This window comes from Anguilla rostrata, chromosome 6, assembly GCF_018555375.3.
Source record: "Anguilla rostrata isolate EN2019 chromosome 6, ASM1855537v3, whole genome shotgun sequence".
NCBI classification, from domain to species: Eukaryota; Metazoa; Chordata; class Actinopteri; order Anguilliformes; family Anguillidae; genus Anguilla; species Anguilla rostrata.
Genome location: NC_057938.1, coordinates 43647737 through 43666409, shown reverse-complemented (window position 1 = coordinate 43666409; position 18673 = coordinate 43647737). Strand labels below are relative to the sequence as shown.

The following is an 18673-nucleotide window of genomic DNA, read 5'->3' as shown; positions in this document are numbered from 1 at the left end:
TTGCTTATTTTCTCAGGTCTTGCTTTGAACTACATCCTCCAGAACAACTTCAAACCCAATGTAGGACTGCGGCCTGATGCTAGAAAGATCGGCGTGCTCATCACTGATGGAAAATCTCAAGACGAAATTGACCAAAACTCTGCAAACCTGAGGAATGACGGCATTGAACTGTATGCTATTGGTGGGTAATGATTCCCATTAGTGCGTGAAAGAATTGAATTGCTTTAAAACTAAATGTAAGTTCCCTGTGTCCTCAGGTTGACATGGTGCTTGAGGGACACTATTGGAAGCTCTTAGCTGGCTATTATATTCATTTTTTCCTATTTTCAGTGATGAACTTTGGAATGGAAAAGTACTTGCTATGCTTGACTGTGTTCATGGGAAAATGGGTCTCAAATGAGTGCAAATGTGTTGTTGGCTGTGTTTCACTTCGGCACTGAAAGAGGAGCTGAAATACGAATGTTCTGTGTTTAGGTGTCAAAAATGCAGATGAAAATGAATTGAGGTCCATTGCCTCAGATCCTGATGAGATCCACATGTACAATGTGGAAGACTTTTCCTTCCTGCTGGACATTGTGGATGACCTCACCGTCAACCTCTGTAACAGTGTCAAAGGTTCAGGTAAAGTTGCCCTAGCGAACCCCATTTCTCAGTTTTACTGTCCGTCGATCTCCCTTCCTTTCCAGTCTGAGACACAATGAAAAATCCCACTAGAGCACCATACTAGCAGCGCCAATGTTGTAGAAACCCATTTATCTGAAATATTTATGCTGCCCTGGCAGCTAGACACGTGGACGCGACAGAGCCAAGCTGATGCTTTTCGAATGTCGGCAGCAATGGCTGCTATATGAGCGCACTTCAGTCCCACGGAGTTAGGAGAGCGGTCCCTTCTTGAGGTCATTATTTCAGCGAGGCAGAACAGATCGTGCCGAACTGCTTTCTGAGCTTCATAAACAGGCTTAACTGTGTACGGGAGTCACGGAGGCCCGGTAATGGCCGCCTGAATTGGCTCACACAGAAGGCAAAAGAGAAAAACTGGGAACATTCGCCAACCAATATGGAAACAGTCTAAAAGCCTGACAGATTGCGCTGTGTAAGTAGTATTATTAAAAAGGAAAAAAGAAAAGATAACAAGGTTATGGAAAGCTTTGGGTCGAATACTTTCCTTTTTTTAATCAAAAGTAAAAGGGCTGTTTATGATTTAGCAAAACACAGAGGGGAAAAATTAGGAGTCTTTTGAGAGGATGATGTGGATAATTGAGGACCCCACTGGCAGCTAAGCCCTAGTCGATCAGCAGGCGTGGCTCACACTGTGGCCTCAGAGTCATGGGTCAGACTCACATTCCACGTGCTCTCTCCCAAGATGAACTGGAGCCGCCCACCAACTTGGTGACTTCTGAGGTGACCCACCATTCCTTCCGTGCCACCTGGACTGCACCGTCCGGGCCTGTGGAGAAGTACCGGGTGGAGTACGTGGTCGCAGCCGGGGGCCGGCCCCTAGAGGTGAGCTGACCAACCGCTCTCTTCGCCCCTCCAGCTGCGAAGCTGCCCCTGTCATAGCCTCTTTCAGTTGGGCTCAGGCTTTCAAAAAAAAAGGATTCACTGCTTGCTTTGATTCGGACTTCCCAGGATTCCAGAGCACCGCGGCTCACGGCAGCGAAGGCTGACAGGATCGATTTGACGCTGGGGTTCGGTGTTGCCTCGACCCAGATGTACGCCCGCTTTGAGACAGTGCCCAGGTTTCAGACCTATGACGCTCCCATAGTACAGTGCCTGATATATATCCACCGGTTGTTATCAGGTGCCCCGCTCCCGACAGACTCTGTCAGAGGGGAGGGTTTGGTTTCGTTTGATCTCCCGTGGCTGAGATCTGTGGCGTTGTGCCTCGTTTAGATGCACCTGCCATGAGTTACGTTGCTCGGTCTGAGGTTCACCCCCAGGTCCCCGTGGTCCAGATGCCGGGGGCTGGCTATTTTCCACCCCTACTCTAAGTGCTGCTGGACCTGCTGAAGCTAGCATGGCAGAACACAGGAGTTTTGACTTTGCCTAACAAATGAAATGGCTCCCAGTCAGTCAGGAGTTTATGCAAGCACAGTCATTCAATAAAACTTGATTATGTTTGTGATTTAATCTTTTCTGCTACTTAAGGGACAGTAGCGTATGAGTGTGGTTGAATTTTAACTTTTCCTTGATGGTCCTTGATGATAACGGCATCTCAAAATTAACTCTTTCCATAGCATAGTGTGTTCCTTAACTGATAAACAGCTTCTTTAACTGATAATTGATGCAAAACACCAATGAATGTGGAGTTTGATTGGCATTACTCCAATGTATTCCAGTGACTGATCTGAAACAACAATTGAGCTGGGTAACTTAAATTACCCAGCTCAAGTGTTGTTGGAAGTATTTCTGACTTGGTGGTGTTGGGAAAAAAAAACCTCCTCCTTGCCCAAGCTTATCGTCCTCTGTATTTCTGCAGATGTTTGTCGACGGGACGGTGACCACTGCGGTCCTGGAAAACCTGACTCCTCTGACGGAGTACATCGTCAAGGTTTACGCCATCTCGGGTGAAGTGAGCAGTGAGCCACTGAAAGGCACAGAAACCACCTGTAAGCACGAGGCTGTTTACTCTCTTTCATTTTCCTTATTTTGTTTCCCATTTTATTTCAGCCTCTTTTCATTTGGGAAAAGTAAACCCTGAAATCATTTCCACGAGTCCGCTGCGTAGTGCATGTGTTTGGGCTTATATCTTTCTGCGAAAGCAACGGCACTGTTAGCTCAAATCCATCACAGCCTTTTTTCCCCCTTGACTTCTCTCTCCTTCTAAGAACAAATAATGATAAGAAATATCTAAATACTGGCCAGAAGGAGCTTCTGAAAAGACTCCATTTGCCAGAGAGGCCTCCGTTGTTATTTTTAAGGCTCAGTTTGTGGTAAATTTCATTAAATAATTTCACACAATATTAATCTCAAAATACAATATTTCCGTAGCACACTGTGATTCTACTCTTTTTAATAAATTTGGTTTGGAAGGGCACCCGTTTACATATTCTGGACTTGTCCTGGAACAGATTGCTGGCCTATTCATTGCTAAGTTAAACATTTCATTTTGCCATAGACACATCAAGCCAGGCTATAAAATACCTGTGCAGTAGCATTTTCTGGTGTGTTTACTTTTACCAGCTGGAATTTAAAGTAACTTTGCTGCAACAGACAAAAGAGAGAAAGAGTAATATCTTCTGTATGCGTGTGTCATTGCACGTGTGACTGTGTGTGATTGTGCTTGGCAACCCTGTGTTATGGTGACCGTTGTTTGGGACATTTACAGTAGGATGAGCACAGTTTTTCCATGTTTCTCCATGTGTGACTCATCCACCCTGCAGTGCCACTCCCTGGTGTGACGCGCATGAGGGTGTTTGATGAAACCACCACCACCATGAGGGTGAAATGGGATGCGGCCGCGGGGGCCACCGGCTACCAGCTGCTTTACAGCGCGCTCAACGCCACTGTGCCCACAGTGGAGAAGGAGGTAAGACTTACCGAGCACACTATTTTTATGACTGTCACACTGGTAAATACCCTGTTACCTTTGAGCAGTGCCTTCAGCAGGACCCCGAGGTCAGTTGATGCTAGTACCATAGCAGGAAATAAATGGGATATAAATTTGGCTCCCAGCATGTGACTCAATGTATCCAAATACCACCCCAATTAGGGCATGAGCACTAATGCCATTTTGGGAGAGTGTAGAGATCCACGGTTCTCCTCTGAAGGACTTCAGAGGACTTCATCAGCTGCTTCTTTTCACGCCGCGGACTAGAGCTAAGCTTGCATATGGTGGAGCTGGAGGAAGACCTTTCATATGCGACTTTAGCGTGCAGTCCACGGGCGCCTGATCGACCAGCATGGGTCACTGGATTGCAAGGAACATGGACCCCTAACCGACTGAACCTTCCCATACCCTGGGCAATGCAATCAGCAATCGCACGTCACCCTATGGTGCTACCGACCGCAGTCAACTCTTGTACATACAGTACCCTCCATAATGTTTTGGACAAGTCTTTTTTGTTTTTGATTTGGCTCGGCACTCCAAAATTTTAGATTTGTAATCCAACAATTCACATGTGGTTAAAGTTTAGGTTTCATGTAGAAATTACACGATTTTCATACATAGCCCCCTGCCATTTCAGGGCACCATACTGTTAATGAAAGTTGTTCATATTTAGTACTTTGTCACATGTCCTTTACATGCAATGACTGCTTTAAGTCTGTGACCCATGGACATCACCAGGTGCTGAGTAACTTCTCTGCTGATGTGGTGTGGTGTTCACACCAGGTCTTTCAAACGCAGCTTGGACGCTGCTGTTAATGGACAGGATTAGCTCGTATTGACTCTGTGTATGTTTTTTTAAGGACGTTTCCCCTCTAGACGTTAGAGATGATATGTGTTGACTATAATATGTGAACAGATGCGGTTCATTCTGGGGACGTTTCGAGCCACGGGGGTCATCCGGATGGTCATGCAAAGCCGTCTGTGACCATAACTTAAGACTGGGTGATTGCTGGCTTAGACCACAGACCAGGTGTTCAGGTTCCGTCCTGCGTGAGTTATGGCTCAGCCACTGTCTTAACGACTGGGCTGTTAAACTCCCCGCAGGTGCGCGTTGGGGGAGAAGTGACCGAGGTCCTGCTGGAACATCTGATCCCCAACACAGCTTACACTCTCTCCCTCATCGCCCTCCACGATGAAGAGGCCAGCGACCCCCTGAGCCAGCAAGGGGTTACCCGTGCGTACAGCTCTCAGCTACCGTTTCTTTAACCGCCGCATTATTCAGCTGGTTCCCGCGCTCAGTCTCATTCTTGGCTGTTCTCTCTCTCTCTGAGTCTCCATCTTTATCTCTTTTTGTGCCAGGGCCCATGCCGCCCGCGGGCAAGCTAAGGGTCACCGATGTCACCCACAGCACCATGAAGCTCAACTGGGATGCGGCACCGGGCAACGTGCGCAAGTACATCATCACGTATAAACCAACGGACGGAGATCTCAAAGAGGTAAAAATCTACCACTGGAACGTTCCATCCCAAAGGTTTGTTTCTGTGATCTGACGTGGTTTCCTTTCAGAGCATTATATCTGCAAGAGCAATTTCAGGAAAACCTGGAAATATTAATGATAGAAAAATTCAGACAGTGCTATTTGAATTTCATAAATAAAGGTTTTTTGTTTTAGCAAACTATCAGTAGCAAGGGATATTCAGGCCTCTGAAAAGCTCACAAAATGAAGGATTTGGCTTCCCGAAGACAAAGTGGAAGAACAGATTCCTGGCCCGAACGCACGGCCATTGGACTTTTCGACAAGTCGCTGGAGCCGAGCCACCCTTCGCTCTCCCCACAGCGTGACCCGCCTCTTCTACAGACCAGGAGCGGTGAGGGGGCAGAGGCTGGCGAAGGCCTCTGGGTCCAGCCCGGCTGCCACGCCTGGAGGGATAAACGTGCCCGTGGCACTCCACCTCTCTCACGTGGACCTTAAGAGAAATGAAAGGCAACTTAAGCTGTGCCTGTGGGCCAGAGCCCTCAGGAAATGCGCCGCTCCAAAAAAGAAAAAAATGACTGGGCAACAGCTCCGATGTCTGATGGATGATATATACTCCTCCACCTGATAAGCCGCAGGACCCTGGACTGTTTTTTGGAAGAACTTTTTTTTTAAGTCAAACTAGAATGTTCTTTTCGACATTTTTCAAAAAGCTTTTCAGCTTTCCAGAAAGTAACCAGAATGGATTTATGTTTTGAGATTTCCATTTTTGCTCCCCATTTCCATATTTGCATCCCAAACTGGGAGAAATGTAAGATGATGGATCTATGGCGACTTGCAGTAATGGACAGCCCTGCTGACTTTGCTGTACTGTATGAAGCTGAAGCTGTCACTTTTAAGCCAGTTCCATGAGGGTACACAGACTTCAGACTGTGTGATGCTCGAGATTAGTTTTATGGGTATTTTTTAACCACGACTGGACAAGCTGGATTAAGAGACTCATTTTAGAAAGGACCATGCCTTTCTTTCTGGTTTGGACCTTTTAAAAATGAATGGGAGAACATTTGAAAGAATGTGATTCATTCTAAGACATTCTTTCCAGTGGTTAACCTTCATATCCCATATCAAAAAGGGGAGTTCAGTTGATTGTCAGTGGATATAAAACATGCCAAAGTAACTGTGAAGTAAAAAATCCTGAATAAAGATGGCATAGATCGAAAAGCAATTTTTTTTACACTACATTATACTTACATCCTAATTTTTATTTGGGAAGCATGTCTACAATTCAGATGTCTCTCTTGGTACTTTTCCTGTTGTTTTTGTAATTCTACAAATTCTACGCATTTGGACATTGCTGATCTTTTTTTTCTCATTTGATGATAGATTGAGGTAGGTGGTCACATAACAACATTGGATGTTGGTGGCCTCATCTCCCAAACTGAGTATGACGTTGCGGTCACACCACAGTATGATGAGGGAGTTGGAAACCCAATGCTTGGACAGGCTGTCACGGGTATGTCATAATTATCTCCTCAGAATCATTCATGTGTGTGTGTGTGTGTGTGTGTGTGAGAGAGAGTCTGTTCTTATCAGACTCTCTCTCAGAGAGTGTAGAATGCGGTTTGCCCTGCTCTAAAAGGACCCCAGGGTTTCTCCCAGGAAACTAGTTAGTGGTGGGCTAAGAGCTTCAGAGGGTAAGCAGCGGTGGCATGAAGTGGTGATGGACCTAATGGTTTTTCAGTCACCAATAACATGGTTATCTGTGGTCCCCTTACAAATGTACTGTCTTCCGTACAGATGTTGTTCCTGCTCCGAAAAACCTTAGGTTTTCAGAGGTTACCCAGACCTCTTTCAGGGCCACCTGGGAACATGGGGCACCTGATGTGGCCCTCTACAAAGTTTCCTGGACGAAGAAGGGCGAGCAAAACTTTGAAACTGTAAGCACGCCAGTTGACTCAGCAGGACATATCAAAGATAATATTCCTGTTTGAGTGTATTCCTACAGTTCATTTTTTTATCATTTGGCGGACACTTTTATCAAAAGCAATTTAAAATTATAAAATAATCAAGCACCACAATACAATATGCAGCAACACTGTAGACTCAGCCACTATGAAAGTGAATGAAATGAGATGTGATTAATTTCTTGATCATTCTCTTAGTGCCAGTCAAATAAAGGCAAGTACAACTGCAATATGCACATGAACCTAACATCTAAATATGAGTATTCTCCTCCTAGGCCATTCTTAACAGCGATGAGACCACCCTTGTTTTGGAAAACTTGGAAACTGACACTATGTATGATGTGACCGTCTCAGCCATCTATCCAGACGAGTCAGAAAGCGAGGAACTCATGGGCAGCCAGCGAACCTGTAAGCATCCTCTCATTTCCCTCAGAAACAAATCTTTCATTGTGATCTACTTTTACACAGCTGAAACGTACTAATGTGAACCTGTTTCTAATATCCCTTCTAGTGTCAAAGAGCAGTAAGCCTGGTACGTTTGTTTGGTTATGACGGTGCCGCTGTACCGATAATGCTAATGCTCGCAACAGTGATGCTAAGCGCTTCTGTGCCTTTGAGCTACGACTGAGTGCAGTACTTGTTCTTATCAGTTTAATATTTCATGTGCCCCCATTGGTCGGCAACATATTAAACAGATTTTTAGAACAGGAAGACAGAGAAAAGGCTTGCTCCGTCTGTTAACATGTCCATAAAAATGTTGCTGTGCCTTCCATGTGTACGATGCACTTCTCTGTGTAAAGTTTTGTCTTGTGTGTTTGTCCTTGTGTAAAGTATTGTCTTTGTGGAAAGCATTGTCTTTATGTAAAGTATTGCTATGTCTAAAACATTGGCTTTTGTAGATTTGTGTCTTTGTGTAAAGTATTGCTTTGTGCAAAATGTTGTAAAAAATTGTTTTGCGAAGAGCTTTGTGTTCGTGTAAAATATTGTCTCGTACTGTATAGTCTTGTATTGTATTGTTTGTGTGTAATGTATATCGCATACAGCTCTGCATGTGCAAGACAATTGTCAGTGAGTTAAAAATATTTTCATAAAAAAAATTAAATGGCGCGTGCTTTTTAGAAAGCACCAATTCCTACATGTCCTCATTGTACCATGCGACTTTCCAGTGGTCATGGGGCCTCCGGGGAAAATGCACGTGTACAACGCCACCACCACCTCCCTGTCAGTGAAGTGGGACCCCGCCCCGGGCCAGGTCAAGAACTACCAGATCACCTATGTGCCAGTGGCCGGGGGAAAGAACATTACTGTAAGTGTCCCCGAGTGTCAGTACTGGTGTTCGGTACTCCAAACTGCTCACAGACTCTAAAACATAAAGGAAGGAGGCCCTGTTCACTGGGTAGTCAGGCAAAGCCTATGCTCACCATTTTCTCAGCTGCACACACATGCTCACACACACTATGCTTATGATACTGTTATAATGTTATACTTTAGTTTCAGAGAAATGGTAGTCCATATTTGGTGGACAAGCCAGGGCCGTAATGGTTTGCGTCAACAGTGGGGACTGCCAAATAGAGATTCCATGAAGCTCTGACCTTTCTCTGGTGTTAATGCATCCAGTGTTTACTGTAACTGTTGTGTTTACACAGTCAAACAATATGAGCTAGTGGTGATGCCATCACTTTCCTGGTCTTCAGATGGACACTGGTTTATTTAGCCTGGTTTATTCTTAGTTGTTTTTAAAATGGGATATTGCAGTAAGAAAGTCCAACAATGTGTGACATGGTCATTCTTTAAGCACATCTTTGGTTTTATTCTAAATTATTTAAAATAGTCTTTTTAATCAGATTCATTGTTTTAATTTTGTATTAACTGAATTAAACTAAATTAATTAAAAAAAAAAAAAAAAAATCTGTTGCAAAGTAATCTGAAATCTGGCATTCACTTCAGTGCTCAAGGGGAATTTTATTTTGAATGTAGAAACACTACTGGAAACCTGGATTTGGGACAAGCAATACTTGCCAAAAATGTAGTTATCTGAACCCAATAGGTATTTTTCTGCTTTTCAACAAGTAAGTGCTTTGTGTTTAGTTTAATTTGAAACAACAAAATGTGTGCTGGATACCCCAGTCACCAGGGCCTTTTCCAGGCAAATTCTGATAATACAGTGTTTTGACAACGCCTGAATTTTAATTTTTAAATAATTTTTCAGGATTTGTCCTGACCAGCTCTTGGTAATCTTGCTCATATTTTGCTATTGCTTGGTACTTGTCAGATTAGATTTAATCTCCAAAATACAAATTGACATCTGTAATCCGTTATATTTATATGATTATAAGCACACCTGTTTCTCCATTTGCTATTTGTTTTTGAAATAAGTTATATGTTACCTGTGTTTAGAATATACATGATAGATACCAATATAAATAGACTAGTCTAATCATTGGTGCACAATGAGCAGTCACTGACACCTCATTCGTGTCACATAAATGGTCACTGATCATCTGTATAAAGCAAGTAGTTGATTTTCACTTCTGGATTGTCATGGGTTACTAGTATTAAACTCTACACACAGGATTATTCATATTCACTCACTTCATTAGTTTGGATATCAGTATTGTTCTTCAATCTGTTTATGTAGTCAGAATGCTAAATATCACTGCCAAGTCTACATGTTTGTGTGATACCACAGTTTTGATTACCAGTCGAAATATCTTGGGAACAAATAGCCTTTTGGAAACATTTTGTCTGGAACATTTTGCAGTTATGAAAAACATCCTGTTGGTTACACATTGCATTGCGTCTTTGAAAAGCTATGACATTAATCTCTAAAGTGCCTGCATGCTTTATGGACTATGACATGCTGAAAAAGTTAAAGATTTTAGCATACCAGTATTGGATGAATTTTTACAGATTGTTTTGATCACTTAATATCATCTCTCCCCTCCAAAATAATTGAGATAAATATTTTATTCTGATATCTAAAAATTTTTTTGGAAAGCTTTTATTTATTTTTTCATTTAACATAATGAAATGTAGTAACCCCTGTTCTTTTAATTTTGTGGAGCCTTTGAAATATGCTATATATCTTTCAAGATGACTGAGGTGATCATCATCAATGATATCTTCAGATCTATCATTTGTTTGAGCTACATTTTTGTGAACAACACGATGAGCTACTCTATATTTCGTTTGAAGTAACAAGTATATTTATCTTATGAAAAATCATGGTTAAAAGCATAGTGTGTGAAGCTTACTTTCTAAAATATGTGTACAAAACAGACAAAAACAGGTCCTGCTATAGAGTCCAGCCCACCGTTCAGAACCAAAACCCCGAATTAAAAATAGTTAATGCTGTGCTTCCATGAGCTGATTTATTGCATGTACTTTACCATGCCACTGTAATTCAAATTCACATTTTACTGTGAATCATTTGTAAATCTTAAAATAAGTTCCCTTTTGTTCTAATTCACCAAATTCATATATTGCACAGAATGTATTGTAAATGTCTAAAGGAGAGCCCAGTACTGCATTTATTTTGAAGGAAGCCATTTATAATTTTTCTCCAAAACATTTTGGAGTATGTAATCTAGTTGCTTTAGTGTTTATTGTGTAGGCCAAGCCAGGTTGCAGTATCCTGAAAAGAAGCAGGATAAATGTACACAATAAATGGCAGAGGATTAAGATCTGGCCTTCGGGGAACTCATTTTTTGTTGCAGCGTTAGCTTATACAGAAATGACTTGGTGGGGAATTTGGTGAACTAGACTTGAGGGAAGGGCATATAGCTGTTTGCAAGTCTACACTGTCCCAAGTAACAGTATGCATTAGTCTCCACTATATGGAAGATCTGGCAGTCCAAAGTTCTAGTTGAGCTTCCATTGGACAGGTTTGCTGAAACATTAAGTGTGATGAAGTACAATGGTTTGGCGCCAGACCCGCCATAGCACAGAAGGAAAAGAGGCTTGTGTATTCAGGGCTGATGTCGTATTTGTGCTCAAAGTGTTGCTGCATAGCCTGTCGGCTGCCTTCAACTCCTTTTTAAATGAATTGCTACTGGACTCCTCCTTCTGAGAAAAGAAAAGAAAAATAAGTGATGTTCTCATCTGTTGAAAGCAAACGATAGTCACTAAGTGTTGACATCTGTTCCGAACAGGTCCAGGTTGGACCGAAGAAGACCAGCACCGTTCTCCAGAAGCTTATCCCTGACACACTCTATTCCATTTCCGTGGCTGCAGTTTATCCTACTGGGGGCCCCCTGAGCATATCTGGCACTGGAAAGACAAGTAAGTGGCAAAAGAAATTTGACCCACGTTGCCAACCCCAAACAAAGGGAGGGACCACCCGTGGCATTTGGCCTTCTTCATGACGGTGTGTCATTAATCATCGCTGAAAGGGAAGCCTTGTTCCTTAGTGCCACAGGAGGATTGTGTCCTGAAGTGCAAAACCTCACTCTGCATCACTGTCAGGGTTTGAGCAGGATATATGCAGAGAGAGCATATTGTATAAGCATTGTATAAGCACGCTAGGCTAAAATGTATATTTTTAAAGGAAACTTTGAAAAATGAAATTTTGACTTCTGCAGATTTTAAAGTGGCATGCAGGCAAAGAGGCCGATTGTTTTGGTCTCTTGGAGAGCACAGGCAGTTACCTGCATAATAGGTGCATAGTTTAATCAATAAAAAATTATTATGATCGGCAGTATGCAATTATATCACCTTTTCTTTCTCCAGATCCTTTTAGTGGAGTGAAAAATCTGCAGGTTACAGACCCAACCATGACTACTCTCAATGTACGCTGGTCACCAGCTGATGGAAATGTGCGACAGTACAAGGTCATCTACGCCCCTGCGGCAGGGGGTGATGAGACCATGGTAAGAGTTGTCTTCCTACCCTCATGACGTCCCTTTATATACATAGTAATTTTACTTACATATCCCTACAATTTTGAAAGTGTCTCTTATGACGAAAGTTATGGTCTGCTTTTAAGAATGTGCCACGTGAGCCTTTCTGTTTGGTCTTGGTATGGGTCTAGATCCTTTTGTGATGCGCTGTTGCCGCTGATTTGTTTGACTTGTCTTGTCAGAAGATTTGCATTGTGTTGTCAAAATATTTCACATTTGTTCAACATCACTTCGAGCTGTAAACAGATGAGGAAGATTGTAGGAATGGTCGATCCGTTATTGCATCACAAGCCAGCAGGCCCATGTCATCACATTGGTCATTCGCTGATCTTTCTTCATCCCAAGCACTGCATTTGCAAGAGCAAAATATTTGTCCCATTTTTCAACAGGAACAAGTGCCTGAAAGTACAACGGCTACTGTTCTGAAGAACCTTCATCCGGACACGGTCTACACAGTGTCAGTGGTTCCTGTGTACACCGAAGGAGATGGGAAACGCGAGTCAGAAAATGGAAAGACAAGTGAGTGTGTTCTCTCGTTTTGTTCCTCTCACCCGTGCTCTCATTTTTGTTGAATGTATATGTTGTTATTGTTGTGAAGCCTGAGGATGGAACGTCCAGTTAATTGCCAATCAGCTATGGCACGATCCATGATATTACCTTTTGTTTCTCCAGGGCCTTATGGTGGAGTGAAAAGTCTCCAGGTTACAGACCCGACCATGACCACTCTCAACGTGCGCTGGGGTCCAGCTGATGGTGACGTGCGACAGTACAAGATCGTCTACGCTCCGGCGGCAGGGGGAGACGAGTCTGTGGTAAGAACTGCTTTTGGTAGCTTCCCACCCCATTCACATCTCTGTACTTGCTTAGTTATTTTGCTGTAATCCGCTTCAGACACGCATAACCCTCCATGGTTTCTAAAATGTCTTAATTTTAAAAAGACTGGATCCGCTTTTAAGGATTCTCATGTGCTATATTAGCCTTACTGTTTAATCTTAGCAAGGAGCAAAGATTTTCTGTGATACATCGCTGCCACTGATTGTTTGGGTCGTCTTGTCACCGGATAAGCATTGTGTTGTCCAAATATTTGACGTTTGCTCAACATGTCTTAGAACTGTAAACAGACGAGGGAGGTTGGCACAATGGTTAATCCTTTATTGCACCACAACTAACTGAGCCATGTCATCACATCTGTCACTTGTTGACTTGCCTTCATCCTCAGCATCACATTTGCATGAGCAAAATGCTTGTTCCTTTTTTCAACAGGACCATGTGTCTGGAAGTACAACGACTACTGTTCTGCAGAACCTTCAACCGGACACAGTCTACACAGTGTCAGTGGTTCCGTTGTATCCTGAAGGAGATGGGAAATCCCAGTCAGAAAATGGAAAGACAAGTGAGTCAAGTTAAATGCATTTTAGGGCCAATGATAACTCAAGGTCAATGAAACTGTTGCAGCTGTTACAGATTGTGTTATTTTTTTATAAAGATCATAGAGTATAACACTAGCTTGTTCTGTTTGCATAAAAAGTCATATGACCCTGCAAAAGTCATACGACTAATGGAAAGACCAAATTCATTACAGCATAATGGGGAAAAGACTGAATCTCTTGGGGAGGACTGGCATTTACATTACATATGTAACACCTGCATAATAGATGGACATTCTTATCCTAAGCATTACCTAGAAAATACAAATTGATTACAATCAACAGGACGTAACATCCAGTTAATTGCCGATCAGCTATGCCATGATCCATGATATCACCTTTTGTTTCTCCAGGGCCTTATGGTGGAGTGAAAAGTCTCCAGGTTACGGACCCAACCATGACCACTCTCAATGTGCGCTGGGGGGCAGCTGACGGCGACGTGCGACAGTACAAGATCATCTACGTCCCGGCGGCAGGGGGCGAAGAGACCACGGTAAGAGTTGTCATTGTTCACTTCCTGCCCTTATGACAGATCTTTATTTACACAGTTATTTTGCTGTAATCTGACTCGGGCTTGCATAACCCTCTATGGTATCTAGATAGTGACTCGTGATTAAAGATTTGATCTGCTTTTAAGGATCATGCGCTACGTTAGCCTTACTGTTTGGTCTTGGTATGGAGCAAAAAGCTTCTGTGAGTATTTGCTGCCACTGATTTGCTTGATTTGTCTTGTCACCAAATTTGTATTCTGTTGTCCAAATATTTGTTCAACATCTCTCAGAACTGTTAACAGACGAGGGAGATTGTCACAATGGTCAATTCTTTACTGCACCACAACTAACTGAACCATGTCATCACGTCTGGCATTTGTTGACCTGGCTTCATCCCAAGCTCCACATTCGCATGAGTAAAATGTGTTCCTTTTCTCAACAGGACACTGTATCTGGAAGTGCAACCACTGCTGTTCTGAAGAACCTTAATCCGGACACAGTCTACACAGTCTCGCTGGTTCCTGTGTACGCTGAAGGAGACGGGAAACGCCAGTCAGAAAATGGAAAGACAAGTGAGTCAGGCAAAATGAGTTTTAGGATCAGTGATCGACGAAGGCCTGTTACAGATCACGATGTGAACCGTTAAAATCTTTTACAGAGAACAACACTAGCTTGCTCTGTCTAGAACTTCCAGATATGACTTGGATGGAGTTCCATATAGGCAAATACATCAGAGCCTAGGGGCAGGGTTTAAGTTGCATTACTAAAGCAATTCAGATGTCTTACTGATTTATTTATTCATTTTTGTCAGTGATATGTTTATACAGTCATTTATTCAGTATTTTCTTTTTGTCAAACCTATCTTGTACTAAATTGTTGGCACCTCACCAACAGGGCCGTTGGCAGGAATCAGGAATCTGCAGGTTACTAACCCCACAATCAGCACGCTCAACGTGCGTTGGGATCCCGCCCCAGGGAATGTACGCGAATACAAAATCATCTACACGCCAGCTGCCGGGGGCCCCGACAACATGGTACAGTGCCACTGTCAGCTTGTTAATCAAACATGTGCACAGTGTAAACGTTCCAAGCTAATTAAAAAAACATTTTTTCAAAAAAGCTACCTGATTGGAAATCACCAGGTTTGCATACGTTTGTCTGAAATGTCACTTTCTCTGTGAAATTAACCATTCTGAGGGCTGAGATGTTGGGAAACAGTCTCACCCTTAGCTCCATCTTGTCCATTAGAATCTGAAGATCAGGGGTAAACTGGCATTTATTATGCACTTGTAGTGCCAGAAAGAAAAATATGTTTGTTTTTATCCTTGAATGGGTTCCAAGTCGTACACTTTCTCCATTTTTTTGAACAGGAAAGAGTTTCTTCAACCAACACTGTTCTGAGAAATCTTCTGCCGGACACCCTCTACACCGTGACAGTTTTGCCTGTGTACCCAGCAGGGGATGGCAGACGTCAGTCTGAGAAGGGAAAGACAAGTGAGTGGAAGGAATCCGCGTGACAATTTTAGTCATTACATGCGCCTGCGGTGGAGTGGGCAGGGAGCTTAGCTTATTACCTCAAAAAATTTGATTCCCAGGGGGTACGGCTGTTGTATCTTAAAGAGTGGTACTTAAACCTTCATTGCTTCAGCAACCATCCAGCTGTCTAAATGTGTAAAATATGTTAAATCAATCACAAGAAAACAACTTTTTAGATTAAATGTCTCCATTTGCCGAAAACTTCAAAAGACTGGAAATTAAATTGATCAGCCCTAAAACTAACATCAGCCTGCTCTCCATCAAGTGGTATCAGCACTGATTGACAACTGACACAGCCCTGTTTATGTCTGCTGTACTTAAAACAACATGTACTCACCACTGTTGTAAGTTTGTGAACTGCCCAGAATACAGTTTTCTGCTGAGCACATAGGTAAAATAGACAATAGCTTTGCCCTCTAAAAGCTAGATATGGGAGATGTGCTATTCATGGAAAACATCTGTGAAATGATATTTGAAAATCAATTTTCAAGGAATGAATTGCTGTGCTTTCCTCAGAGCCTTTGGGTGGAGTGCAGAACTTGAAGGTCACGGACCCCACCATCAGCTCACTCAACGTGCGTTGGGAGCCAGCCGCCGGGGACGTTCGCGAGTACAAGATCATCTACGTTCCCGCCGCGGGGGGCGATGAGCTCATGGTAATATTGTCAGCATCTTGTCTTCTCCATCCTGCTGTTCCTCTTCAAAACTCTACGCTTTTAAATGGCAAAATGTGTACTGGGTTGAAGCTTGAGTGAACCCCAAAATCTCCATGGAAACATCTCTTTTTTTTGTGAGCAGGAGCAGGTATCTGGAAGCGCAACTAGCACCGTTCTGCAAAACCTCCGGCCAGACACTGTCTACACAGTGTCGCTGGTGCCTGTGTATGCTGCAGGAGACGGCCAAATCCAATCCGAAAACGGCAAGACTTGTGAGTACATTCAGCACATAAATTAGGCAGTTTGCTGGCTGTCAGTGATGAATTGATATGCATTACCCTCCAGCACATTAAAGCATGGCGTTAACAGCAACATATATTTTAGTTAACTGTCAGTGTGGTAATTAAGGGCTGCTCTTTTCTTAGCGCCCTTGGGGGGAGTCAGGAATCTGCAGGTAACGGACCCCACCATCAGCACACTCAACGTGCGTTGGGAGCCAGCCGAGGGAAACGTGCGCCAGTACAAGGTTTCCTACGTTCCTGCCACAGGAGGCACAGAGCGGACGGTAACACTGCCATCTTATTGCCTCTAATTCGCCCCTGAACCTGTATAGTGCTCAAAGGTTAAGTGGTAAAATGAATATCTTTCAAGTGTTTATGGACCAGCGTTTTATGAGGAATCTACACTTCATGAAGCCTCATTCATTAATTTCTTGTATGTAACAGGCTGACTCATAAGATTCTTATATGTGACAAGTTCTCCGCAATCATCTTTTTGAAATGCATGATCCTCATTCTCCATAATGAAACATCCTGAGCTGAGGGAATATCTTGACATTTTTGTAGTTGAAGTCATTCACTGCCACCTGTGTGATCCCGTGGCTCCTTTTGGCATGAACAGGATTACGTTTCTGGGGGCACGCCTTATACAGTTCTGCGGAACCTTCTGGCAGACACAGTCTACTCAGTGACAGTTGTGCCTGTGTACCCTGACATGGAGGGCAAACCGCAGTCTGAAAATGAAAAGACAAGTAAGTGATGGGTGCCTACAAAACATCAAACGTGTAATTGCATTATATTTATCTTAATCTCATAGTTAGGCTGGCTATGGATATAAGATAGCACCCTCGTGCGTCTCAAAAATAGTGTTTACGGTTGTTCACAATGGAATCACGTTGAACTGTTTGCTTTGTATTGACCATTGTTTTAATAATGTCCTTCTTTTCCCCAGAGCCCTTGGGCGGAGTCAGAAACTTGCAGGTCACCGACCCCACCATCAGCACTCTCAACGTGCGCTGGGAGCCAGCCGAAGGGAACGTGCGCGAGTACAAGGTTCTCTACGTTCCCATCCCAGGGGACGTGGAAGAAACGGTAGGACTCTGCCTCTCCAGAGCATCTTGGTCTGTGCAGTTTTAAGGGACAATCTATTTCAAGTAGGCAGGACAGTACTGTTCTCCGTGAATATTTTCATACTTCTCTGATCCTTAAAGAAAAAAATGCTGAAATGTTCCTCTTTTAGATATTATCTTCAGATAACATTTGCCCTCTGCAAGGAGATTAGCAAAGCTGGAAGAAGGGTAAAGGTAACGCACACTAATTTCAATATGTTCTGAACAGCAAACTGTCTCTGGAGGAACCACCAATACCGTCCTGCGTAACCTACAGCCAGACACACAATACCAGGTATCGGTGGTGCCCGTGTATCTAGATGCAGAAGGCAAGAAGCAGTCTGAAAACGGGAAGACAAGTGAGTCACATTCATCCGGATAAGCTTAACTGTCAATTAACTATTATTGTTGTTGGTGAAAGAGAGTATGCTTCTCTCTCCTTCTTCTCTTCTATCGAGAGACTGCAGCGAGTGAAATGCTTTTGCCATATGCAAGTCTCTGAAACGGCAGTAATGCTTTATTTATCTCTTTCCAGGGCCCTTGGGTGGCGTGAAGAACCTGCAGGTCATCGACCCCACTGTCAACTCTCTCAGGGTGCGCTGGGAACCAGCTGATGGAGATGTGCGCCAGTACAATGTTTTCTACGTCCCTGCTGCAGGAGGCCAAGAGTCCATGGTAGGTCTCTCTTGGCTTATTTTAGTGTTTCTTGACTCTGAGGAAGACGTCGCTGACGTTGAAATGTCAGTCCATTAAATAATGTCTTTTGCCCTGAACCAAGCGGTGTTCCTTAATTTGGGCCGGTCCCTCTGAAGTGTCTGGGTAAGGATTTTTTTATTCTAGGTCTCTTTAAGCTTTGTGCTACTTCATCACATCTTTATGCTGTATGAACCTTTGGCAGTTGACATGCATTCAATTTTCACATATGGCTCTCTTCAAGCGAACCGTTCTTGGTTCACTTCTAGGTTGAAGCTGGAACGAAAAAGATATGGGCTCTTTCTTATTCCAACTACACAAGAAAATTCCATGACTTAAGTAGAACAATGGTTTGATGGGAGATGGTTTGTATAAAAATAAGAAGTTTAGCTAGTTGTCTGGGAAATCCTCAGCTATCACAGAGACACGTGGAAACATGATTCCCTTGCTCTATAAGGCTTCTTAGTCTTTGCAGTAACACAGGAGAATATCAGCAATCAATATTCCAGAAGCATGCCAAATATCCAACTGCTTGACATTACAAAAGCAGGCCACATGTGATTCCTATTGAAAAGCTTTTGTGCTCCATCTGAATGT

At 43.2% G+C, this 18673-nt stretch overlaps 1 protein-coding gene and 1 non-coding gene across 5 annotated transcripts in view; both read left to right on the top strand.

The window, feature by feature from the left end:
• The window catches only part of col12a1b (collagen, type XII, alpha 1b), a 75650-nt gene that overhangs the window by 26961 nt on the left and 30016 nt on the right, over positions 1–18673 (top strand). For 2 of the 4 annotated variants that reach the window (XM_064339874.1, XM_064339878.1), the window contains exons 20-47: positions 17–181; positions 475–621; positions 1364–1503; positions 2480–2609; positions 3384–3529; positions 4655–4784; positions 4910–5046; positions 6408–6537; positions 6822–6961; positions 7264–7396; positions 7500–7520; positions 8155–8294; positions 11140–11269; positions 11717–11856; positions 12276–12405; positions 12559–12698; positions 13150–13279; positions 13667–13806; positions 14247–14376; positions 14699–14851; positions 15182–15298; positions 15857–15996; positions 16139–16268; positions 16422–16561; positions 16897–17026; positions 17227–17366; positions 17613–17742; positions 17919–18058. In XM_064339874.1, the coding sequence (XP_064195944.1) occupies positions 17–181; positions 475–621; positions 1364–1503; positions 2480–2609; positions 3384–3529; positions 4655–4784; positions 4910–5046; positions 6408–6537; positions 6822–6961; positions 7264–7396; positions 7500–7520; positions 8155–8294; positions 11140–11269; positions 11717–11856; positions 12276–12405; positions 12559–12698; positions 13150–13279; positions 13667–13806; positions 14247–14376; positions 14699–14851; positions 15182–15298; positions 15857–15996; positions 16139–16268; positions 16422–16561; positions 16897–17026; positions 17227–17366; positions 17613–17742; positions 17919–18058 (3719 nt within the window). Of the gene's footprint in view, positions 1–16; positions 182–474; positions 622–1363; positions 1504–2479; positions 2610–3383; positions 3530–4654; positions 4785–4909; positions 5047–6407; positions 6538–6821; positions 6962–7263; positions 7397–7499; positions 7521–8154; positions 8295–11139; positions 11270–11716; positions 11857–12275; positions 12406–12558; positions 12699–13149; positions 13280–13666; positions 13807–14246; positions 14377–14698; positions 14852–15174; positions 15299–15856; positions 15997–16138; positions 16269–16421; positions 16562–16896; positions 17027–17226; positions 17367–17612; positions 17743–17918; positions 18059–18673 lie in introns of all 4 variants that reach the window. The other 2 variants (XM_064339876.1, XM_064339877.1) reach the window with 2 other exon arrangements.
• LOC135258391 (U2 spliceosomal RNA) lies at positions 7587–7774 on the top strand. The gene has a single exon (XR_010330982.1). It is a non-coding gene; the product is annotated as a U2 spliceosomal RNA (small nuclear RNA).